General features: G+C 40.7%; 1 protein-coding gene across 1 annotated transcript in view; it reads left to right on the top strand.

Annotated features, from left to right (window-relative positions):
* The window catches only part of pacs2 (phosphofurin acidic cluster sorting protein 2), a 257,934-nt gene that overhangs the window by 122,823 nt on the left and 108,544 nt on the right, over positions 1-26,567 (top strand). The window contains exon 2 of the mRNA XM_041214574.1: positions 18,248-18,335. Coding sequence (XP_041070508.1) covers positions 18,248-18,335 — 88 coding nt within the window. The remainder of the gene's footprint in view (positions 1-18,247; positions 18,336-26,567) is intronic.

Raw genomic sequence — 26,567 nt, 5'->3', positions numbered from 1 at the left:
CAAGTCGCTGGCAATTGCCTGTCATACAGTGATAGCACATTATGACAGATGTGGTGCTTTGCAAAGCAACCTCTCATCTGGCCACATCTGCAGTTCTTCGGTGAAACTAATCAAAACCTTCACAATTTGTCAGTTAAACTGTGGAAATCCCTCCCACTGTGCTGTTTTCTTTTTCAGCCTCTGATTTGGAGATGCAGCTTTGGGACTGATTTCCTTTTGAGAAAGAGGGAATCACTCCTAGTTGCATGCATAACCACTTTAATTGCCTTCCTGCCTCAGGGCAGGTGTTCCCAACTTAGCTCCCTATTGGCCTCGTCCCCCTCCCCCAGGAAAGACGATAGGAGCCTGTTGGGAGATGAGCCCAACAGCATTTTGCAATTTTCCAGACACCCTTGCCTCCGAAACCGCCTCCATTGGCCTGGGAAAGTGCCCCCCACACCCCACCCCACCCCGCCCCATATTCACTGTTGTAATGTAGGCTATGCAGCAGTCAATTTGTGCACAGCAAGGTCCTCCAATTTGTTTTAATTATGTTGTTCAAGGTCTAAATATTGGCCAAGGTATTGTGGAGAATACCCATGCTGTTCTTTGGAATTGTGCTGTTGGATCTTTTATGTCCACCTGAGTGTGAAGATGGGGCCTCGGTTTAACATCTCATCTGAAAGCCGAGAGTGTGAGCCTGGATTACTTGCTCAAAACTTGAGTTGGATTTGAACTCATAATTTTCTGACTGAGAGCCACTGATTCACAAGAAGCCAATATTGGACTGACAGGTCGAGCAGCAGGCTCCATGGAAAAACTCTAAGGTTAAGACATAGAAAAAAATGTGGCTGTTGATCAGTGTCTGAGCCAGAAAAAACTCAGCGCCGGATTAGCATGAAGCAGTGCGTAAACGGCACCCAATGCTTCCGGCTCAGAGGCCTCCAGTCAGCACTTAGGAGCAACTGAGAATATGAGGTGTGTGCCATTTGCTGGTAACTGTAAATGTAATATTGGTGACAGAATGAACTCAACTGAGCCACAACAAGTCTGATTTTTATAATTTTATTTGTCAAGAGTATAGTTTTAGCTGAACTATTTGGAACCTTGTAGACAGACCTTGCAGATACATTTTGATATATTTTAAGGGAATCACAGAATCACAAATTCGGGACATCTAGGAAGACACATCTGCCCACCGTATCATAGAATAGTTATAGGAAATAGACACTATTGAGCCCATTGAACCCATGCTAGCTCTCTGCAAGAACAATGGTCCCACTCCCTTGGCCTCTCCCAGTCACCCTGTAAATTATTTCCCTTCAGGGCTTTTGTTTGATTATATTCCTGCTCAGCACTTTGGGACATCTAGGAACATACTTCTGCCCATCCTGAGATGTTCTACTGATCCTGGGCATATTTCCAGTCCTAGGGTCATCAGCTTACAGGATGAAGGCTTTCTGGTTTATTTTGGTGGTGGAAGTATACAGTGGCAAAATAGGTACCCAGTGTGCTGCCTCCAAAGACAAATTTGATTAAGAAGCTGTCATGCTACTCGATTAGAACTGTACAGGATTGTGCTCTGAGAATACATGCACAAGCTTGCCTTTCACTTCTGCTTCAGTCTGTCCTCCACTGACGGCTGGGGGTTGGCAGAAAATTAGCTAGGGGAGACGGAAAATCTAATACATCAAGTCGAAAAGTGTTGATGTGTTGATAAGGATTAGAGCCAAGCAATCTTATAAAGTTAGAAATGAGTAGTCTTAGTGACATTTTGGCGTTTGAAATTCAACACTAGATCTAAAGAAATGCTTGTCTTGAAGCGTTTTGAACTTGATTGGTGCTGAACAAATGCTTGTATTTATTTTTTCTTTAAGATTGTGTTAACCTTCCCTCCTTGCCCTTTATATAATCACTTTTAACTTGTACCTTCTGGTATTTGAGATATTCACAAATTCTTGAAAATTTCAACTCTGTCATGTTAAAGCCTTTTCTGGAAGAAGATGTGAACTGTCGGCAAGATTTACAACCAGTAAGTGGCGCCATTGTTGAAACTGTTTGAGCTTACCAAGATGGGGAAACTTCATTGGAGGGAAGATTCTTGAGTGGTTTGGGGGTGGGGGGCAGGTGGTGCAATTTGTTGGGGAGTGGTGTTGTGAGTATACAGTCATTCATCTGGCGATTGATCCACCAGAAATATAACCGCCTGTGTCCTGTGCTTGTAGATGGAAAATCCCACAAAATTGATTATATTTGCTGCAGCTGTGACACAGTTACAAGCTGTTGGGTCATCGGCACAGAGAGTCACTGTGCTCTTCTGTGCTTTCGTGAAGATAAATGTCATCATTTGCGGTTCCAATCCACGGGGAGTTTTAGGTTTCAGTTGTTGTTTCTCCCAGCGCACACTCTTTGGTTGAGCCTGTTCCAATGATTTGTGTGTGCATATTAATGTATTTTTTTTCACTCCCTGTATGGTGAATCTCCGTATGCACGGTTTGAGGCATCTGCCCTGCATGGACTTAAAGCTTGGTTTTAAAATAAGTGGCAATACCAAAAATGATTTTGTTTAAAGGCAGTATATGAATGATGTACAAATGCACATTTTATATAAAATCGGTCAAATAGTACTGCAAAAATCATAGTTGGTATCAGAGAGGCATCATTAGTTAGTTGTCAATTGTTAATATGTTGAAACCGATCTTGTTGCTAGGGATAATATCGATGAAGAATAATATAGAGATAGTAAGTAGGAGGACTGAGCCCTGAGATATGTCAGAGCTATTGTGTAGGAGAAAGAATTATTAGAAGAGAGGTGGTGATTGAACTGGGACATAGAATGATAAAGTACCATGCAGGTAGACTTTAAAGGAGAAAAATAAATTGTGCTGAAGGCAACAAAGTGGTCACGAACATATCCAGCCAAGGTCACAACCACAAGAAATGGCATTGGTGCTATGTGCAAATAGAAACTGGGGATTGGAGGGATTCAAATAGGGAATCATGAGAAGAAGGAGTTTATAGGATTAAGCATCAGCAATGTGTCTGACATTCAATGCAGTGGTTATAAGTTTACAGGTGCTAGCAAAGATCAGGAGATGGGGCCTGTAAGGAAAATTTAGCTAGTCAGCTGCTGGGTCAGAAGAGGGTGTAACGAGGAGTTGGTGGGTTTCAGAGCGATGAGTTCTGATGATGCCTGGGGACACTGTGAGTGCATTAAAACACATTACCTTGCTACTTTATCAGCGTTTTTAAGCCTTTCTGGCAATAAAGTTTTATTGCAGTGAGGAAGTGAAGGCAGTTTTAGGAATCCTACCTTCAAGTCTGTTGCACTCAATTCTCATACTTAAGCCAACATTTGGTACTAATTTAGATTTTTGTTTACAAGATTTAAGGAACCCGAACCCCTTTTCTGGTTTTGATAAGTTGTGAAACTTTGACCACAAGCAGCATTAATGATTTTCATCTTTTAAGTCACATTGGTAAGCAAGTTAACATTTAGATGTTGGTGCAGTCATCCATGGACACTGACTTAGACAAGGATTATGATACTGCTGATGGTAAAGGCTGAGTTGTTCAAATCCCAGAGGGAAACTTGAAACAACTGGCATAACTCATTTTTTCAATTTGTATGTTTCAAGATGCAGGCTTTGAATTCAGTGGTAATAAGACCACTGAATCTTGGGTTTTTTATAAAACTAAACGAAACATTAATACAAAGATTGTAAACACATACATGCGCCTACAAAATTACTACTATAATAACTACAAAAATCCCCTAATTAATCTGGCTTTCAATTACACCTTCGTTAAGGCAACAGTAAATCTTAGAGATTTAAAGAGACACCTAGCAGAGCACACCCTGGACAGTTACATTCAAAATGAGTTTCTTTCAGCTCTGGGTCCTTGCAGACGGCAGCTTGAGGCTTCTCACACTTGTTGGATCTTAAAATGCTTACACACTTTCTCCTAATACATATCTTTCTCTTTGAATGTAAATTTTCCATTGTATCACCAGGCTTTTAATTTTACCTCTTCTAATAATAACATCCTTTGATTCCACCAATTTTATTAATAAGCTGAAGAAAATGAATGCATTGCTTGGCGCCTTCTAGCTAGGTGCAAGATTTCACCCACAGTCTTGAATGGTTTCTTTTAACAAATGCAGATTTACATTTTATCTTCCTTACATTTATCTAATTAACATCTCAAAACTACTATACATCAAAGCACCCAGACTAGCTGACTTTAATCCAATTAAGACACACACATAGGCACAGGCCCCATTAGAGCCCTATTTTAAAATAATTTCCGATAACATTATTATATCTTCTTGACAACAAAATTGGAAGTGAGGATGAGGGAGCTTGAGTTGTTTGAGAGATTTTACCGCTATAGCTGATCTGTTGACAGATTTATTTTTCTTTATCTGTTTCCCCTTTCTTGAGTTGAGTTGTGACAGAATAGATGGCTTTACATTCATTAAACAGCAGTTCCTAACCTTTGAGCCATGACCTTTTTGTTGTTTGGCATAGAAAAGGGTGAGGTGGGGAGCGGGTCACTGCTGCTCCATTTCACATTGAACTTCTCATTGTTGGTCTTAACTCCCGCTTGTACCTGATGATGTTGCTACACTCTGGGATCTAGCACACTGGTCAAAAGCTGCGAACAATAATTCCTGATCTCTTGGTAGATCACGAATTTACACTGCAGTGATTGGTAGAGTCTGCTCCTGGAGAGAGCATCGGATTAAAAAAATGTAGCTAGGACTGGCAGTGAAGGTGCATAAGAGGAGGAAAGTGTTCTTTTGTGGAGTAGAGATTGCTTCTTTGGGGGGAGTGAAGAAGATTTGCACTGCTGAGGGAACTGGTTTTGGAGGTGGTCTAAAGGGCGATGCAGGGCAAAATGGTAAATGAGGACCAAGATTTCAACTTGAAGCTTTAAGAAATTTTGGGAGATCTTTTGGGGGTGTGATGATTAGGCTGGTCTGTTGAATATAGCTTAAAACCTAATACTGTGAATGCTGGAATTCTGAAATAAAGGCAGAAAATGCTGGAAATACTCGGCAGGTCTGGCAACATCTATGAAGAGAAACAGAGTTAACGGCTGAATTTTACACCTGTGGGTGGGAAAGCAGGCAGGTGGACCATAAATCAAGACGCCGTGCCATCAGCACTGTATACCTGCTGCCAGCCCGCCTGCCCATGGCCCAATTGCGGCCTTTAATGGGCAAATGGTGCCTAATTAAGGGCCTCATCCCATCACCACTCTGATTTAACGGGCGGCAGGAGAGGATAGCGCTCAATGTGCAGTCTGCCAGGTTTAACTGTCCGGCAGCCACCAGATTTAAAGGGGGGACGGGGGTGTCTATTCCAACATGTCCCCCTGTCAGCCTGGCCCCAGCAATTTCCTGGATGTACCTCCTTGGCCTACCTGCAGCACCACCAGTGACCACTGCTCCTGCTGGTGCTGCCAGTGTGCAGAGCTGCTGGCCTCCAATTGGCTAAGTGGTGGTGGACTTGCCCCGACATCTATGCTGGGTTGTGGGGAGCCCTTCCTTAGCGTATAATCCAACCTAAAATTTTAGTCTAGTGACCTTTCATCAGAACAGGGAAAAGTTAAAAGTGTAAAAGGTTTTATGCAAGTGAAATGGAGAAGGATGGGAAATTACACAAGTAAAATAGGGAAGGGTGGGAAAAAGAAGAAAAGGGAAGGTCTCTGATAAGGTGGAAGACAGGAGAGATTACATGGCAAAAGAGTTATTTATGCAGGGCCGAACAGAGTGGGAATTAGACAAGTAAAGCAACAGAAAATATGTCTAGCAGGGGTGTGAATGGCAGAATGGCAAACGCAGAAACAAGAGAAAAAAGCAAGGGTAAGACCGAAACCTACAAAGAAAAGGAAACCAAATGGGGACAAAGATTGGCCTGAAATTGTTAAACCTAGCATTGAGTTTGGAAGGCTGTAAAATGACTAATCAAAAGATGAAGTGCTGTTCTTGGAGCCTACATTGAGCTTCACTGGAACACTGTAATAAGTTGAGGACAGAAAGGTCAGAGTGGGAGCAAGGTGAAGAATGAAAATGACAGGCAACTAGTAACTCAGTTTCATGCTTTTGGACTGAACAAAGTTATTTGCTAAGGGATCACCCAATCTGTTCTTTGCAGAACACTTCTGTTCAATCCAAAAGCATGACCCTGTGTTGGTTGCCTGCCATTTAATTCTCCATCTTGCTCTGACTCTGACCTTTCTGTCCTCAACTTGCTGCAGTGTTCCAACGAAACTCGATGTAACCTCGAGGAACAGCATCTCTTCTTTCAATTAGGCACTTCACAGCCTTCCTGTATTCAACATTGAGTTTAACAATTTCTACCCGTAATCTTTGTCCCCATGTTGCATGTTTCAGTCTTGTTTTTTTTGCTCTTGTTTTTGATTTCAGACAGCAGCTGTTCATTATTCTGCAATTCGCACCTGCTCTGGCAACAGCTTTGGTTCCTCTCTTCCTTCTTTCCTCCCTTCCCTCCTTCTCCCTCTCTTCCTCCTCTCCTTCTCCCTCTCTTCCTCTCCTCTTTCTCCCTCTCTTCCTTCCCGCCTCCTTCCTCTCTCCCTTCCCGCCTCATCCCTCTCTTCCTTCCCGCCTCATCCCTCCCTTCCTGCCTCCCTTCCTCTCTATCCCTGTTTCGCTCTTTCTATGCACCTTTCTCTCTCCCTCTCCGTCTCTCTTTTTTCTCTCTTTCCTGTCTGCCTGTCTTCATCATCACTCTCTCTCTTTAGCTATACACAACTGTTTTGTTCTAATCTAATCTTTAATTTTCTAATCTCTCCTGTTTTACACCCTATCAGAGACCTTGCCTTTTCTTTTTTCCAGCCTCCTCCATTGCACTTAACTTACATTAGAACAACTTTTTTTTCAATAATTCCTTTCAAATGAAAATCTATTAAATGCTTTTCTTGTTGCATATAACTAACCTGGTATTGGGCAGTGTTGTCTAATAGGCTTTCAATGCTTTCCAAACTTATTGCAATCAGGTCACCATATTTGCCACATGATAGAAAAGATATGTAAACCTTAAAAAATAAAATGCACAATATTTTAAAAATAGATTTGAAGTTTTAAACCATCAGCAATCAAGACCGATACACTCCTGCCAGAGCCGGAAGAACAGCTTCAGAAAGGTTTTGCAATCCAAATGTTCTGCCCTGCTGCGTACGCTCACAAAGGGTGGTGACAATCTGTTAACTGAAATGCTCTTTGACAGTGTTCCCCAGTGCATAAAAATAAATACATTTATTTAACAGTAAACTGTCTTTATTTTATCAGAACTGATATATTAGGAAACTTGGGGAGAAAGAAAAATGGACATATGTGTATTAGCTTCTATGCTCTGCCTTTTGCTTTGCTTATGCTTTGTTGCCTGCCATTTCTGAACACACTGTATGGATGTTTAATAGACCTTTGGCTCATGGCCAACCTCCTGTAATCTCTTCTTTTATACCCTTTTCCATTCAATTGCTCATTTCAACAGATCTATTGAGATGAAAGCTGAACACATTTGGGTGTTGCTGCTTTGCCCCAGCTTGCAAAAATTGCACATTTCTGCCCTCATTTGCAGCTATGCATCTGTCTTTCATCCGCAACCTCAACTATTTTGTGAAAGCTGCCAGCTAAACAAAACCAAGTTCCTCAGTTGGCATCCACTGTGTCCCTTGATTCCCCAAGAACGTTTCAAGAACAATGAGACCGGTGTCCTTCTGAAGGCTCGTCCTGCTTTCACAGCACTTCCCATAGATTGGAACACATCATCATTTAGAGGCAGTCAGAGAGAAGGTAAAAAACGGTGGGCTGGTTTTCTTGTTTCATTGAGTAAGTAGCCCTTCAACTTGTAGGTCACAGAAAACTGGCAACTGAATATGCTCTCATAAACATAGTTGCTGTTGGACCAATATGTGACTCCTGAATATGGCTGATTCTCCCTTGCTCATTTAGGGAGTGATAACAATTAACAGTCAACTGTCTTCCTCTCTGCAGATGCTGTCAGAAATGCTGAGTTTTTCCAGTTATTTTTGTTTTTGTTTCAGGGATGAGGGCATTCAGTTATTTGGAAAAACTGGAATTGTTCTCTTTTGAGCAAAGTGAAGGGAAGATCTCTTAGAGTTTTCAAAACTATGAAGGTATTTGATAGAAATTGTTTCCTTTTGCAAGTGGGTTGGTAACCAGTGGTAATTGGCAAAAGAACATGAGAGGAAATTAGAATTTTTTTTCCACATGGAGGGCTATTAAAATCTAGAATGCACAACCTGAAAGGGTGCTGCAATTGGATTCTATAGGAACTTTCAAAAGGCAATTGGACATGCACTTAAGGAAGAGTAATTTGCAACATTATGGGGGAAAAGCTGAGGTATGGGACTAAATTGGATAGTTCTCATAAAGATCTGGCAGAGGAACAACAGGCCAAATGGTTTCCCATATTGTAAGATTCTGAGATTCTAATGGGGAAGTGAAGGAAAATCGATCACGATGTTTTTAATACAGCATTGAAAACTTTGTAGGGAACGTTTTGCATTGTTGTGTTCCTTATAAGTTCTGCTGCTTCTGCTGTCCCAGAGGTGCTGAGCATTTCGCAATGGAAGATGACACAAGTACTTCATGATTACAAGGGAACTTGTTTTGGCCTAAACAGCTTTGTGTTGTGTGTCTGGAATTTTTGTTTGATAGTTTCACCCTCAATGTTCGTATGCCTTCCAATTTGCTTTGTCTTTTGTCAACTGTGATCCACCATCCCTTCTTTCCAGCTAAACCATTTATAGCAACCCACGGCAGTGCTTGTAAGTCAGGGAGTTGTTTTTTTGAAGCTTGTGTATTGACTTTAGAAACCACTGTTGCTCACACCTGGCCAAGATCTCAAATGACCTAAGCTGTTCTGCCTTTGGTAATCAAGCATTCTAAGACCTTTGAAATGACTGTCTAGTAGTCCACGGTGTTTATGTTAAAACATTTTCTGTAAAGAATAATTCCTGTATGATGACAGATGAATAATTAAGAGAATTTAACAATTATTATCGTGCAATTGGGTTTGCTTTGTTTGTAAAGCGGCTACCCAGAATGAAATGCTGGTCACTGTGGTGACCACAAATGGTGGTCTGAATTAAAGTATGGGTTTGTGCAAAAGACATCTATTTTATTCCCCTATTCTTCCCCCAAGTGCAAGCACTGGTTCTCTGGGGCAGCTTTTCAAAGCCAGCCTGTTATTTTTAGCTGATCGAATACTGCAGTGAGTCACTGCTGAGCTGTGCTCACTGTTGTTGCATGAATGCCTTTCTGTTGCACAAAGTGGAGAAACAATCATTGTCTTGCTGTGACTAGCACATGGTACCATTCAATGCCAGAGATGACAATGTCTTTCACGCTTGTTTAAAAAAGGAATGCCATTGTTTTGTGACAATGGGGTGCTTTTTATCAGAAGTGAAATTTTGTATTACCATTTAAGTGGAACCTATGACATCCTTATCCTATTTCAATGGAAGTGCTGTTCTTTTAATCTTGCCATTTTTCTCAGTTCCTCATAATTTTGTTTACAACATAGACGTAATTTTTTTATTTTATAGGAAAGAAAGCATGCAGATCAAAGCTTGAAGGATGAATGTTTTACATGTGCATTTCCACTTCAACTTCATCCTTTGTGTAAAGGGATTCCTCACTAACTTTAAAATTGTAGCACTAAGATAGAGTTAATTCTGGAGATGCAGTGCTAGACCTTTCCCTAAGAAATGAGTCTTGTCCAGCTTCTGTCTGACACCATGAATCCACTGTAGCTTAAGCCAGGTGTGAAAACTGCCCAGGGCACTTTTTTTCTATTTATTGGCGATCTATTTTCCTAGTCGATTTCCCATCCTGCACCCTTTGTAAACTTAACTCATCCAAAACTCTGCTGCCCATACCATAACTCACACCATGTTCTGCTTACCCATCATCCCTGTGCTTCCTAAGTTACATTGGTTCATTATCTGACCATCCCTTGTTTTTTAAATTCTTATCCTTGTTTTCAAATCCCTCCATGGCTCACACATACCTTGCTCAGTAACCCTCCAAGGTCACACATCCCCAATTTTCACAGCTCTGTTTGTGGCCATGTCTTCAACTGTCTAGATCCTAAGCTGGCCACCGTGGAATTCCCTTCCTAAACCTCCTGTTCCTTTACACCCCTCTGCTTTAAGATTGTCCTCTGCTTTAAGACACTCCTTAAAACAAATCCTTTGATCAAGCTTTTGGTCACCTGTCCTAATATATCCTTATGTGGCTAAATATCAAGTTTTGTTTGATAATGTTCCTGAAAAGCACCATGGGATATTTTACTATGTTCAATGAGCTACATAAATGCAAATTGTTGATATGAAGAATTTAAATGTTCAGACAGTGCAGCTGCACTATCCTAACATTCAAAAGTTGACTCTTAAGAGAGAAGCTGTGTGCATTCTAAACACACATGCACAAAGAATTTGGGTTTCACCGGGACAGTGCAGTGCAGTCAGGGTTTTACCTCTTGTACTGCAGCTACATGTTGCAGGCAATGTGATAGTGACAATCTTTAGGTGCGAGTTACAGTGGAAAATAATGGCAGGGTTGCTGTTGTTTAGTTTCATTTTATGCACCAAAACAGTTTTGCAATAGCCATACACTTGGGAACTATTAAAATCCCTCGCAGAGACCAATAACTTTTTGTTAAAAAGGGATGAATTTCCCAGTGGCCAACACAAAGAATCGCATGATGAGATTTCACGTTTTTAAGACTTTTCTTGTAACAAACTAAAATCAACATCAACTAATCATTACTTAGCAAGCAGCTAATATGCTAAACTACTTAAAAAGGTGTTCCCCATTAACTACTTTCAGCAGAAACGTAGTCTTACGTATAAAGTCCTGAGCTCCTCCCGGCTTTAACACGATCTCTTCTCCCTGCCCAACCAGTGCCTTTTTAAATAACAAACCTTCACTCAATCTTCTATGCATAACCGAATGGACTTCCGGTAACAAGGCACTCTCTGGTAACTCCTTGGTCTTTAACTCTCCACAAACCTCATTTCTTCAAACCGGGAACCCTTCCTCACCAGCACACTACCTGTTGATTAACCCCTAAATAGTCATTATGTTCTGCTTGGCATAGCAGCAACTGTTGTGGGTCATCTTCCTCAAATCTCTGTCTGATTAACCCTGATATTCTGTGAGTTTATATGCAGAAAGGTCAGCTGTCTCCTTTGTGTTCTTACTTTCAGCAAGTTTTGATTTGAGTTTCTGTCTCCATAACAAGCAGGTCACATCTTTTTGTCTCCAGGCAAGTGTAGTGTAAGGTCACAATGGCTTGACTCAGGGCAGCTTTAGCAGAAGGTCACAACACCCTATCCAAACTACTCCATTTTACCTTGAATTTAAGGAGAGGTTTTAAAACACAACCGTATTATAAAGTGCAGTGTTCGTAAAAAAGGCAGCAATTAAGAAGAACTGATATATGTGGCAATAACTCCTCGGAAATTCATAGGAACATTAAAAACAGTAGACCATTCAGCTCCTTCAACCTGCTCTGCCATTCAGTAGATAATGGCTAGATTTTTCCCTTCGCCTCATTTATCTGCTTTAGTTCCAGATACCCTGATATATTACGTACGAATTAGGAGCAGGAGTAGGCCATTCAGTTGCACTAACCTGCTGTGCCGTTCAATAAGATCATGGCTGATCTAATTGTGGCCTCAACACCACGTTCCCGCCTTCCCCTGATATCTAACACATATTTATTGATCTGTCTTACAAGTTCCAATTGACACCCAGCATCCACATTCTTTCAGGTGAGAGTTCCAGATTTATGCTACCCTTTGTGTGACTAAGTGTTTCTTGATTTCACTTCTCAATGGCCTAGCTCTAGCTTTAAGGTTTTGCTCCTTCATTATTGATTTTCCCACCAGAGGAATTAGTTTCCCTGTATCTCCCTTATTGAATCAGTTTAACACTTCAAATGTCTTTGTCAGATCACCCCTCCACCTTCAAAACTCAAGGAATACAAGCCCAAGCTTATGCATCCTACCTTCATAATTTAACTGTCAAAGCTTTGGTATAATTCTGTGTCACCTCCAAGGCCTCCAACCTTTCCAGAGGTGTGATGCCCAAAATTGAACACAGTTCTCCAGATAGGCCTGCCAAGGCTTGAAGTTAAAAGGTTATCACCTAAACTGGGTACATTTTTTAAAATGAATTTTTGTGCTCAGCGAGGTGAGGGATGTTTGGACTGGGAAACTATACCCTTTTCCCCCATTTTGAATACCAAGAGCCAAATAAACTACTTCTCCAAGCTTCTGGCACTAATACCAATGGCAAATAGAAATAAAAGATTAAAAGGCTCCAAGAAAGCACCGAATACTGATACTAGTTACTGTACATGATTGAGAAAGCATTACTGCAAAGAATACAACTAATTTTTATAACACGTGATCTCTCTGCACTAGTATTATAGACTAATGATCTGCAGAATATACTTAATTTCTAGAAATGTTCAATTTACATTTTGTTTTACTGTGTTGATATATGATTGTAACAGCACAGGAATTTGAGCGTAGTTCACGGTAGTCTAGACACTAATAAAATTCAGGGTCAAGGAAACATGAATGCTTATTTATTTCTCCCAAAATGCAAAGTTTTGGGTGCTACTAGGTGTATGGTAACTAAATCTGCAGCATTCTTCCACAGCCCCACCAACATGCAGATTCAGCAGCTCCTGGAAGTTTGTATACCCTGAGGTACTGTATAAGGATTGAACCGAGGTTAATATATATTTTTTTAACCAGGTCGTAGCTTTTGCATTTAGGGCCACCCTTCTCTTGGCAGGTAAACTATAATCAAACAATAGGCTGTCTTTAGGTAGGGTACCATTGAGGTACATACTCACAGGAAGCGGAAAGGCAGGATAACCAAAGCCAGAGCTCCCTGGATGAGAAAAGAGATAGAGTAATATGAAGCAGGAAAAGGGGTATATGAGAATTGGCAGGTTGTTATTACAAGTTAGAACCAGGCTAAATATAGAAAATTCAGAGGGGAAGCAAGCCAAAAAGGAAATGAGTGGTAAAGAGAATGGGCATGAGAAGAGACAGGCAGCTAACATGAAAATAAATCCAAAACTTTTCTATAGAGACACAAATAGTAAAAGAATAGTAAGAGGAAGGAGTGTAGCTGATTGGGGACCACAAAGGAAACCGACACACGAAAGCAGAAGGCATGGTTGAGGCAGTAAATAAACATTTTACATTTGCCAAGCTAGAGGATGCCACCAAAGTCCTAATGAAAGAGGAGACAGCTGAGATCTCATGAGCTAAAAATTGATAAAGTAGAGGTACTAGAAAGACTGGCTGTCGCCAGATTCAGATGCTATGTATCTGAGGATGCTGAGGGCAGTAAAGGTGGAAATTGCAGAGGTATGACCCGCTTAGATATGGGGGTAATTGCAAATGTTAATACCCATTTTCAAGAAAGATGTTGTGTGGATATGAAGGATTTAAGACTCAAATTTATATATTGCCTATCACAGCTTCAGAACTTCCCAGAGTGCTTTACAGTCAATTAACTACTTTAGAAATGTAGTCACTGTTGTGATGCAGTATGTATAAAGTCTCAACCCCAACATAAATTTTACATTTAATTTTCCTGCAACATACATCATGCACCATGTATAAAATGCCATTAATATCTACTAATGTTATTCAATTTTGGAAGTTCTTTGTTTGGGAATGACAAAATTGTTGTGCACCTAAAACTTTATTGAAATATATCTGTGCTACAACCAAGTAGGCAGTTGGATGGAATCATAGTCTCAAACCCATAGACGGAGTGTTATTGACAGTTGGTGTTTTCCTGCTGATGGACTCCAGAATCTTGATTTCTGAGTCAATCCATGCCAGTCAGTTTAACTTAGTTGGTGGGAAAACTTTTTGAAATAATAATCCAGGACAGAGTTAACAGTTACTTAGACAAGGTGGATTAATTAAGGAAAGCCAGCATAAATTGTGAAAGGCGCATCGTGTTTCACTAAGTTGCTTGAGTTTTTTGATTAGATAACAGAAAGAGTTGATGAGGGTAATGCAGCTGATGTGGTGTACATGAACTTCCAAACAAGATTTGATGAAAATAAAAACAAAAAAACTGCGGATGCTGGAAATCCAAAACAAAAACAAAAACAGAATTACCTGGAAAAACTCAGCAGGTCTGGCAGCATCGGCGGAGAAGAAAAGAGTTGACGTTTCGAGTCCTCATGACCCTTCGACAGAACTTGAGTTCGAGTCCAAGAAAGAGTTGAAATATAAGCTGGTTTAAGGTGTGTGTGTGGCGGGCGGAGAGAGAGAGAGAGAGAGAGAGAGAGAGGTGGAGTGGGGGTGTGGTTGTAGGGACAAACAAGCAGTGATAGAAGCAGATCATCAAAAGATGTCAACAACAATAGTACAAAAGAACACATAAGTGTTAAAGTTGGTGATATTATCTAAACGAATGTGCTAATTAAGAATGGATGGTAGGGCACTCAAGGTATAGCTCTAGTGGGGGTGGGGAGAGCATAAAAGATGTAAAAAAAAAATAAATAAATTTTTTTTCTTTTTCTCTTTTTATAATGGAAATAGGTGGGAAAAGGAAAATCGATATAATTTATTGGGAAAAAAAAGAAAAGGAAGGGGGAAACAGAAAGGGGGTGGGGATGGGGGAGGGAGCTCACGACCCAAACACTCCTTTCAAGTGAAGCAGCATTTCACTTGCATTTCCCCCAACTTAGTCTACTGCATTCGTTGCTCCCAATGTGGTCTCCTCTACATTGGAGAGACCAAAAGTAAACTGGGCGACCGCTTTGTAAAACACCTGCGGTCTGTCCGCAAGAATGACCCAAGCCTCCCTGTCGCTTGCCATTTTAACACTCCACCCTGCTCTCTTGCCCACATGTCTGTCCTTGGCTTGCTGCATTGTTCCAGTGAAGCCCAACGCAAACCGGAGGAACAACACCTCATCTTCCGACTAGGCACTTTACAGCCATCCGGACTGAATATTGAATTCAACAACTTTAGGTCGTGAGCTCCCTCCCCCATCCCCACCCCCTTTCTGTTTCCCCCTTCCTTTTCTTTTTTTTCCCAATAAATTATATCGATTTTCCTTTTCCCACCTATTTCCATTATAAAAAGAGAAAAAGAAAAAAAATTTATTTATTTTTTTTTTTTACATCTTTTATGCTCTCCCCACCCCCACTAGAGCTATACCTTGAGTGCCCTACCATCCATTCTTAATTAGCACATTCGTTTAGATAATATCACCAACTTTAACTTTAACACTTATGTGTTCTTTTGTACTATTGTTGTTGACATCTTTTGATGATCTGCTTCTATCACTGCTTATTTGTCCCTACAACCACACCCCCACTCCACCTCTCTCTCTCTCTCTCTCCGCCCCCCACACACACACCTTAAACCAGCTTATATTTCAACTCTTTCTTGGACTCGAACTCAAGTTCTGTCGAAGGGTCATGAGGACTCGAAACGTCAACTCTTTTCTTCTCCACCGATGCTGCCAGACCTGCTGAGTTTTTCCAGGTAATTCTGTTTTTGTTTTTGTTTAAGATTTGATGAAGTATCACCCTCATAGGCTTGTCAGCGAGATTAAAGCCTTGAAATAGAAAGGCAAGTGGCAGCATGGATATGAAGTTGCCTCAGTGACAGGAAACAGAATAGTGATGAATGGTTGTTTTTCACACTGGAGGAAGGTGGTGCTCCCCAGGGGTTAGTACTGCGACCAGGGTCAGGGAGAGAAATCATGGGCTGTGGTGCTTCTCCTGTTTCTGGGCCCTCAGGTGTGCCTGTGCAACTGAACGTTTAAGAGACCAGAGAACAAAGACTGATTCACAATTGTATCTGTTCCGTGATCAGTAAGTCTGAAGCCTCTGCTGCTTCTCACTACAATATATTTTCAATATCCACTATGCAGCACAACTTTATCACAATATTTCAATACCTCAAAAAACTCATTAAAAAGCACCAAGATAGAGTGGGATAATAGGCAACCAGACAAAAGGACAAGATTGAAGTCAACGGAAAATACTCTTGAGAATCATGTGTAGGATAAAACAGGTGACTGATGCACTGTAAGCCCATTATGCACTCCTGTCCTGGCAATCTCACCCCACAAATCCCACTCGGTGAACTTTCATTAGCCACAAAGTAAACTGAATTCCAGCCATGATTCCACCCTGTATTCGCAAGATAATTATGGATGTCAAAGGCCATGTAGTCCAGCTTATCTCATCCATCCAGAGTGACATACAAACATACGTATTAGGAGCAGGGGTAGGCCATTTGGCCTCTCGAGCCTGCTCTGCCAATTGATAACATTGCCTACATTATACCAGTGACAACAACTCAAAAGTACTTAATTGGCTCTAAAGTGATTTGGGACATTGTGAAAGTTGTTGTATAAATGTAGGTTTTGTATTTCTTTCATTACATCTGCATGCAGTAGGCAGAGTGACTGTAACAATGGCGAAATTGGAGGCTCAATGCTGATTGTCCAAGGAAAATTAATTACAGAGCAATCAGCAGATGTTAGGAAAGTGGCTCTGGAAGGAATCACTGCATTTACAAAAATATTTCAAATCTTTAGCTAATCCGCCTCCACCCCCCTCCTCCACCGCCCTTCCAACCCCCCCCCCCCCCCCCTTTCCAATACCCTCTTCCAATACCCCTCTTCCAAGACCCCACTTCCAACCCCCCGCTTTCAAACCACCCCCCCCAAAAAAAAATCAGAATCGCGAACTGCCCAAAGGTCGGAAGCAGCAGCCACTGAAATTGACCTGATACTGACAGATTGACTTAAGAAATATTGGAACTCTCGGCCTGATCAATTTTTTTTAAGTGAGCCTTTCAGGTCTGCAATTCTGGCTGCTCAGCGTGGTTGATGAGTAACTGCTTGAAGCACCAAACCCGGGCCCATGCATTCCAGATCCAGGGCCACGCTGCTTGACACTGTCTGCACTCTCCCTCTCCCGAGCCCCAACTGGGACCACTACTTTTCTTGATCTGTATTAATGATTTGGACTTGGGTGTACAGTGCACAATTTCAAAATCTGAGGATGACACAAAACTTAGAATTATAGTGAACTGAGAGGTGGATAGTGATAGATTTCAAGAGACTGGTGGAACGAGCATACATGTGGCAGATGCAACTTAATGCAGTAAAGTGCATTTTGGGCGGAAGACCAAGGAAAGGTGCAATCTAAGCTAAAGGATACGATTCTGAAGTTAGTGCAGGGACAGAGACATTTGGGAATATATGTGCACAATTGTTGAAGGTGGAAGGAAAGGTTGAGAAAGTGTAAAAAGGCACATGCGATCCTGATTTTGTAAATAGAAGCATACAGTATAGAAACAAGGACGTTATGATGAACCTTTATCAAGCCCTGGTTCGGCTCCAACTGGAGTATTGTGCCTAATTCTGGGCACCGCACTTTTGGAAGGTGAAGACTTTAGAGTGGGTGCAGCAAAGATTTATGAGAATGGTTCCAGGGCTGAGGGACTTAGTTACATGGAGAGACTGGAGAAGTTGGGGTTCTTCTTAGAGAAGTTTGAGAGAAAATTTGATAAGGGCATTCAAAATCGTGAAGAGTAGATAGACAGAAATTATTCCCTTTGACAGAAGGGTTGAGAACCATAGGACACAGATTTAGAGTGATTGGCAAAAGACTGAAAGGCGACTAGAGGCAAAACATTTTTATGCAGCACCTTGCTATTATTTGGAATACACTGCCTGAAAGGGTGATAGAAGCAGATTCAATCATGGTCTTCAAAAGGGAATTGGATAAACGCCTGAAGGTAAAAAAAATTGTAGAGCTGCGGGGAGAGGACCAGGAATGGATCTGGCTGAATGGTCTCCTTCTGTTTCATAATCATCTATGATTCTCAATTTTCATTATGTTAAAACGGTGGACTGCATGGACTACTTTAATAGCAGTGTAGTTCTGCAGATGTGGGCTGATTTTGCCAGCTGAGCAGTCTTGCTCCCCACTGCTACTCACCTTGCTAACAAAAGTTTAATGTTAGTGCATACTGATGAATACTGGATAGTTGCAGAGTATGTTTGAGGGAAGACAATAGAAGGTGGCATACGTCACTCAAGATCTGCCCAAGGTACTAATCAGTTATGAGTTTCTATTTTGCTTCAATGCATATATTATGTTTTCCTGAGGAAAATATTGTGCATTTTTTCCAGATTGTGCAGTTTAACACTAAAGAAGCTGGTTGTCGTAAAGGAGTTGGACAAGGAACTTACGTCAGTTGTTATTGCTGTTAAGATGCAGGTAAGCTATTTACTCTTGCACGGTCCTTTCTAACTTTGCTGTGTCAGAACAATTAAAACAAAACCCACCTGTAAACTATTGACTCTTAATGGAGCTTTACCGCTGAGCAAAGATTGAATTGATTCCAAATTTGCAGCAGTCTGATGTAAACTGGTATGCAGAACTGATGTGCAGAATCAATCCCTGAGTTGGAGCACAATAGTTGCAATTCAGAAGCATACTAGGTTACTGGCCAACTAACACTGCCACTTTGCACCAGTACCATAAGACCAAATCCATTAAGGTGTTGCTCATCCTGCTTAGCCAGATCACTGCGCAATCTCTGGGAATGGCTCCACCAATCTCTTTAGGTACATTATGCAGTTCTTTAATCTTGCACACAGAACTTGTTACCAACTGTTTTTATCCTTTCAGTGTGGTTGTTGCATCAAGTGTAGAACCAATCCCAAGTATTGCTTTTCTTTTTTAACTTGGTGCGTGTGCTGCTTAGGAGAAACACTGAACCAATCATATATCTGATGTATTGCTGAACAAAGAGATATGTCTAAGCATAATGTCAGTGCATCCTGATGAATACTGGATAGTTGCAGAGTATGTTTGAGGGAAGACAATAGAAGGTAGCATACATAACTCAAGATCAGCTAAAGATTAAATTTTGCTAAAGTTTGCTATATTTAAATCCTGCAGCTGCATGTAACAATTTCCTTACGTGTCTTAATGGACCCCATCCTGCACTCAAACTCACCTATGAAATAGAGCAATCAAATGAACTCCCCTTCCCTGATGTACTAGTTGAGAAATCTGACAGGGCATTCTCTACCACAGTCTACCACAAGTCTGTGTTCACTGGTCAATATACGCTTTGAGATCCTTACAGTTCCACATGCTATAAAATTGGCCTTATTGGCAACTTTGTATATAAGGCATGAGCCATTTGCTTACCACGCAAGCTTGATGCTGAAATAGGGCGTATCAAAGGCATCCTGCAGGATAATGGCTATCCTGATCAGACCATTTTGCGCTGTATAATCACACACACTCATGAGCGGGTCCAAGGCTGTCACTTTCGGCCCTGAAAAGCGCCCAGTCTGCCTCATAGCTTGCCCTTGCAGGATAAACTCTCAAAAGTTTGAGTAACAGGTGAAGCTAGTTGTTTCATGCTGCTACTATGCAGTAGCAGCACGAGTGGTATTTGCCACTAACAGGATGCTGCCATCAAGCCATAAAAACGTTCTGCCTATCACACAAATGAGTCATGTGGTATATGAATCTCAGTGCCTGTGTGATGCTAGGCCTGTAGGCTGTACGTCTCAAAGACTGGCAGATCGTTAAACAGCATATCCCAGCCAATGTTTGCAACAGGCAGGGTACAGACCGTACCCAACCAGCCGGTGCTTGCAAAACTCAAAACACAGTGTCCAACATTAGATGTGATTCTGCGATTGGACAACATTTGCTAAATAATCATCAGAGTTCTAAGAATTACGCTGACAACCAGTTTTAGATTGTCAGTCAGGCTCGCAGTGTGGCTGGTAGCTATACGTTGGGCCCTGTTCTTTGCCGACAGAAAGAGTATGAACATACATTGCGCCTGTTTCAGCTAAATAAAATAATTGACAGCCATTTGCTGACTCATTCCTCAGTGCAATGCCTTGACTAATTGGGGTTAAGCTGCCTGTTTTAAATTTCAAACGGTGCTTGGCAGTTAACTGTCACTCACCATCACTGGTGCATTCTCCATGGCAACACCACTTGCCAACCAATCAGCACTCTTTTCACATACAATATAAATTGTTGTTTTCCCCCTTATATTGGGATTCTTGCGAGTATCTTGATCAAGACAAAAAGCTTAGACATCTCTTTTTCTTAGCAATGCTCAAGTTCGGTACTACCAAACGACTATATCTGATGTAGTAAGTACTGAGGGGAAACACAACCACAAAGACATTGAAGAATGGGCAAAGGTTTTTGGAACACATTTTGAAGAAGCATGGTGTGTGAAAAAATATCCTGCCTCACTTCCACTCACCATGTGCTATTTAATGTCACAGATACTGCATTATCCATTTCACCAAGCAAACAGAATTTCTGCGCAAAACTTTTGATCTCAAAAAATAGTTAAGCAAAAAAAACTCCACCCTCTAATTTCTGCTATTCCAATGTGATCCCATGCAGTTAAACTCACATTAATTCTGTTCCATAAATTGTTTCTTTAAAAGGGCCAACTGTAGTTTATTTATTAAGTTCATTTGTTGGATTTATGCAATTCTATCTAAAGTGACTATTTCCTCAGATGAGAACAGATTGAATAGTACTCACCACATCATGTGATCTGTTATAGTGCACTTTAAATCAGAGAAAATTCAGCATCTTTTATTATGAGGATGCCCCCACTGTTTTCAATCTAGTCTCCCTTAATCACTTCTCTTCTGAGGCTGATACATGCTGCTGCTTGTGTTGCTTTTGAACTGGTTGTTCTGAGGTCTCAAGAATGATTGACTGGTGAATGACTCTCCCTTCCAACATCCTATCTTTCACTCTTTTTAACAAGGCACTTCATCTTTGCTTATCTCAGCTGTTTGGAAAACGTAAAGTAATTTGGCCATAGTGACCTCAACCTCCCTAAATTGCTATACTGACTCTCAGGCTGCCTGTCCTGCACTGTATTACTTTCCCTGCTATAATAGCATGCATTTGGGGTGCTAATAAGTTCGGAAACTAGCTGCTAGCCATTGCACAAATGTTGTTTTAATAACAGCTGTCCCGCCATTCTTTCCTGCCCACCCTCACCTTTTGACCAAGTTGATGTTCCCCCAAAGAGCAAAATCTGAAGATATGGTAAGGGAAAACCTTCAATTTACATAGTGTCTTGTCATGTCTGTCAAAGAAGCCCCAATTCTTTCTCATAATTGAATTAATTTGAAGTAGAATAACTTTTGTGTTTACAAACACTGAAGTCATCTTCTGCATAGCAAAATTCCACAAAAAGCAGTGAGACAAATGACCAGTTAATCTGTTATTGATGATGATGATTCAGAGAAGAATATTGGACAGACACCAAGAAATCTCCCCAATATTCAAAAGAATGCAAAAGGATTTATCACATCTGCCTCAACTCATAGAACAGGCAGATGAGACCTCTGCCTAAAGTCCCTGAGAAAAGGCAGTACTCTGAAGTTGATGCTCTGGAGTGTCAGGATTGATAAACACCCTGTAGTCTTGTAATCTGATAGTGGATCGTAAACTTCAAACCCAAAGGTAAAAGTCATACTACTGAGTTAAATTGTTGAATGAAATAATAATAATTTGTGCAAACATATTTGCTGCTAGTTAACGGTTCTCCGGTGTGCCATAGTACCACACTGCATCCCTGCTCCTATAAGTGCTCAGCTAATTAAGGCAGTGAGTGGTGGTATCAGACTGGAAGAATGTGAATATTGACGAAGTTAACGGAGGACAGTTGGGTTAGCAGTGGAGCTAATGCAAGTGACTTCAGCAGCCAAATCATCTGGAGTTTGTGCTCCTGATTACTATACAGTTACCCCTGCTATGTGTATATGTGGATATCAGGGACTGGATTGGGCTTGGCTATGTATCAGGCTATGAACAGGTTAGAAATACTTGGACACTGATGCAATTGAACAAAATTCACCTAGCCTACTGTGTTTATGCGAATGGAGTTTTCTGCACTTGCATTCAAATCTGTACAGTGGTTTAGAGTTAATGCTAAGTCAAACTCCCCTTTAGCATTTATCCAACCACTGCCCCCATTGGCTGGCGGTTCTCTAGTTTCAAATTCAAGTCATTGCTTGACTGTTTTGTTCAATTATAAACAAGCTGCAATGTTATTCAGAAACGCACCATCAATCTAGGCCTGCTCAATGCAAACTGGAGGAACAGCACCTCATCTTCCGACTAGGCACTTTACAGCCTTCCGGACTGAACATAGAGTTCAACAATTTTAGATCATGAGCTCTCTCCTCCAGCCCCAACCCCTTTCCAATCCCCCTTTTTTCCAATAATTTATATAGATTTTTCTTTTCCCACCTATTTCCATTATTTATAAATGTATTTCCATCCATTGTTTTATCTCTACCTTTTAGCCTATTTCGATCCCTTCCCCCCACCCCACCCCCCACTAGGGCTATCTGTACCTTGCTCGTCCTGCTTTCTATCCTTAATATCACCTATTAGCACATTTCTTAGCTAATATCACCACCGTCAACACCTCTTTGACCTTTTGTCTATGGCATCTTTTGGCAATCTCCACCTATGGCTGGCCCTCTATCCAGCTCAAAAACAGAATTACCTGGAAAAACTCAGCAGGTCTGGCAGCATCGGCGGAGAAGAAAAGAGTTGACGTTTCGAGTCCTCATGACCCTTCGACAGAATTTGCGTTCGAGTCCAAGAAAGAGTTGAAATACTTGTTTTCCCCCCCCCCCCCTTAAACCAGCTTATATTTCATCTCTCTTCTATTTTTCCTTGGTTCTTTTGAAGAGTCATGCAGACTTGAAACGTTAACTGTGTTCCTCTCAGCAGATGCTGTCAGACCTATTGAGTTTTTCCAGGTATTTTTATTTTTGTTTTGGATTTCCAGCATCTGCAATTTTTTGCTTTTATCTTCCTGTTTTTAAGGGAACTTGTTGGCAGCTATGGGTTTGCCTGTGTAACCAGGAATATGTGCTTCATTGCCACGCTGAAGACTGAAACATAGGAACAGGACTAGGCCTCTTGAACCTATTCTGCCAATGAGATCAAGGATTGTGAAACACTTTGTATTAACTAATGCGCAGGAGATTGTGTCATATAATTTGGTACAAAATCCTCTAGAGTTGTCTTGATTGGATGGCACAAGCGATATGTCAAACACTCAGGAATTTCTGGAGCTATTGCAACTGATGGTTACTGACATCTGATATCCCAGTTGGTCATATGATCTCACCATTCTATTTATTGAGGAAATGTTTTGCCAACTGCACTGTACTGGCTGCAGAAGAACATTTGGACTTGAACACAGAACTTTCTTTTATAGATGAGGCCTGTAGGATTTGTTCTCAAGTGTAGCTTGGCTCTCCTCAGGTCAAAAGTGAATAAGGCTAATTAGGCAGCTGGGAAAGGCTGGCATGGCATTATAGAGAAAAATTTAAGAACTGGTCAAACAGCAGTGGCAATGTGTACTCCAGTCAGATGTACTGTGTTTCTGTCCACTTATTTGGTGACTTAATGTCATAACGCATCCCACTTTCAATGAGATAATGTCCTTTAAAATCCTGCTCCATATATCATCACTGAGATGAAACCCAAACTTATTACACAATCACGCTACTATTCCACTCATTTCTATCCCACCATCTAAGAACTATGATGTTCCTTACTTCTATCTTTTGCAATCTCAACACAATGTCACCTAATCACTGTTCATCATTAAACTGATATTTTCTTGCAAACTTTGTATTCTGGACATGTTACGCAATATAAGTACAACCAGTTCACAGCCTTTGAATTGAAGTGCAAATTAGAGACACTACAACACGAGATTAGATTTTCAGAAAGCAGAGAGTATGAATAAATTGGACATCTTCAGGTCAGCAGGCTGTAACTAGCAGGGCTTCAACTACTTACAGTCTATATAAATGACTTAGATAAGGTGACTAAGTGTAACGTATCCAGGTTTTCTGATAATACAAAATTAAGTGGGGAAGTAAGAGGTGAGAAGACACAACAAGGCAGCAGGAGTAATGAGGACAGAATTGAAACTGAAGAAAAAGGCATACAGGAATTATAAATAACGAAAGAGGGGATGATGAAAAGGAATACCAAAAAGTTAGAAAAGAAGTAAACAGAATTAGAAAGACAAAGGGAAACTACAAAATAACTAGGGAATATAAAAAGAAATAGTAAAGTATTCAACAGACACAAATAAGAAAATAAATAAACAGGTTAGGAATAGGGCCACTAAGAAATACACATGATAAGCTCACAGGTAGTGAAAGCAAAATGGCATCTAATATGATTCGTATATTTAAGAGAGATGGAACAAGTCCAGGGAGCTATGGATTAATATCTGTGATAGGAAAGACATTGGAATTTTTATTCGAAAGATGGCTAGAAGATATCTAGGAACTGAAAATATGATAAAGACTAGCTAACATAGATTCCAAAAAGAAAGTTGTACTTGACCAACTTAAATAAATCTTTTGAAGAAATGTCAAAAAGACTCAAAAGGTAATGTAGTAGAAGATAATATATTTGGATTTCCAAATGACCTTCTGACTAAAGTCAGAATGTGTAGTAAGGGGATGGGTAGAAGAATGGATAGCAAACTGTCTACAAAACAGAATAGGAGTTCAAGGTGGTTATTCAGACTGAGAAAAGGTGGGAAGTGGTGTTCTACAAGGATCAGTGCTGGCACTACTATTCTTCATCATTTACAAAAACAATTTAGACTCTGGAATCGGAAATACAATTTCAAAATTTACAGATCATACCAAATTACTAAGTGTAGTTAATAAAAAGGATGACTGTGACAACTTAAAGAAAGGCATTAATAAAATTGTAAAATAGACTTGTAATTGGAAATGTAATTAAGATACACTTGAGGTGGTACATTTTGGTGGGATGAATAAGAAGGTAAATATTCCTTAGAAAGTTACTACTAATCTGTTTCCACTACTCTTTCAGATGGCACACCCCAGATCATCATAACTTTCTCCTTATTTCCTCTGGTCCTTTAGCCATTATCTTAAATCTGTATGTACTGGGTAGTGACCCTCCTGCCCGTGAAAGCAGTTTATTTCTATCTTGGTCATCAAAACACCTATTAAATATTCGCTTAGCCTTCTCTACTTAAAGGAGAATGATCCCTGCCTCCGTAGCCTCTCCACGTGAAGAAGACCCTCATCCTTGGTACTATTCTATTAAATAATATTTCACAAAATAATAAACTACTTAAAGAATTAAACATCTCAGTATGCTGCAGCAAATGGTTCACTGACTTACCACAGCACTACACAGCTGAGCAGCTAGATTTTTAAACCTCTGCCCTTCTCTTCTATTCCCAACCCTTCCCAATTTTGGATCATCAAATGTTGGTGAGCACAAAGAAAGCTTGCTGAAGGTGCTTTTTGCATTGCAGAACTACATCAGTGGGACATTGGAGATCATATCCATCACATAAACACCATGTGCTCAAGAAACTAAAGATGTTGTAGGGTCAAATTAAGACGGCTGCCACTAGGCAAGTAAATTTGAGGAGCTGGTCTTGTGTTTCTGCTGGCAGGAACCGAGTCTACACACTGCAGAGCACAAATGGGAAGCAACTTTAAAAGTGAAGCTCTTTTTATATTGTGTGAGACCCATGCTAGTGGCACTGCCTCCCAACACCCAACTGTCTGTAAAGCCAAAAGTGAATTCATCAAGATTTCTTAAGTTTGGTGCTCAGCGAGACCCAATATAAAGTAGAGAAAGCAACTCTCAGAAATCGTGTTTCTGGGCGAGGTGGGGGGCATAAAGCAGGGCAGCGACAATGCGACTTAAACTCAAGAACAAGACGTTTATGTAGAAATGGGCCATTTGTCCCAAGTGGTCTGTGCCCGGCAAGGCAGCTTCAGAGGATTGTTAAGAGTCAACCATGTTGGTGTGGAGCATGTTTCACATGCAGGTTAAACTATGTATCCTTCTTGAAAGGACATTAGTGACCCAGTTGGACTTTTACGACAATCTAACAGCTTCATGTTACTTTTACTGATACCAGTTTTTAAAATTTCTAAACTTTTGACATTGCAGTAGAATGATCCTTTGAAAGCCCCAAGGTGTTTCACAGAAGTGTTGTTGAGAAAAATGTGACACCAAATGACATTGAGATATTGGAACAGGTGACCAAAAGTTTAGTCTAAGAGGTAAGTTTTAAGAAGTTCCTTAAAAGAGGAGAGCAGGGGTGAAGAGGTTTAGGGGGGAATTCCAGAACTTAAAGCCTATGCAGCCAATAGTGATGGAGCAATTAAAATTGGGGATGCACAATAGACTAGAATAATATACTCATAAATAAGGAGCATAGAAAATCTTCCATCTTGCTAGTTATTGCCAGTGTATTCTACTTTCAATTTCACATTTCCAACATTTTATCTCCTCTTTGAAAGTTCATTTTTGGTGGGAGAAAGCATAATGTGGTTCACAATTATCCAGAGGTCTGAGCTCTTCTGTTGTCTCTTGCAGTCAGAGCATCAAGCATCT

Source organism: Carcharodon carcharias, chromosome 20 (genome assembly GCF_017639515.1).
Source record: "Carcharodon carcharias isolate sCarCar2 chromosome 20, sCarCar2.pri, whole genome shotgun sequence".
NCBI lineage: Eukaryota > Metazoa > Chordata > Chondrichthyes > Lamniformes > Lamnidae > Carcharodon > Carcharodon carcharias.
The sequence above is the reverse complement of the archived record's forward strand: the minus strand, read 5'-3'. Positions and strand labels throughout refer to the sequence as shown.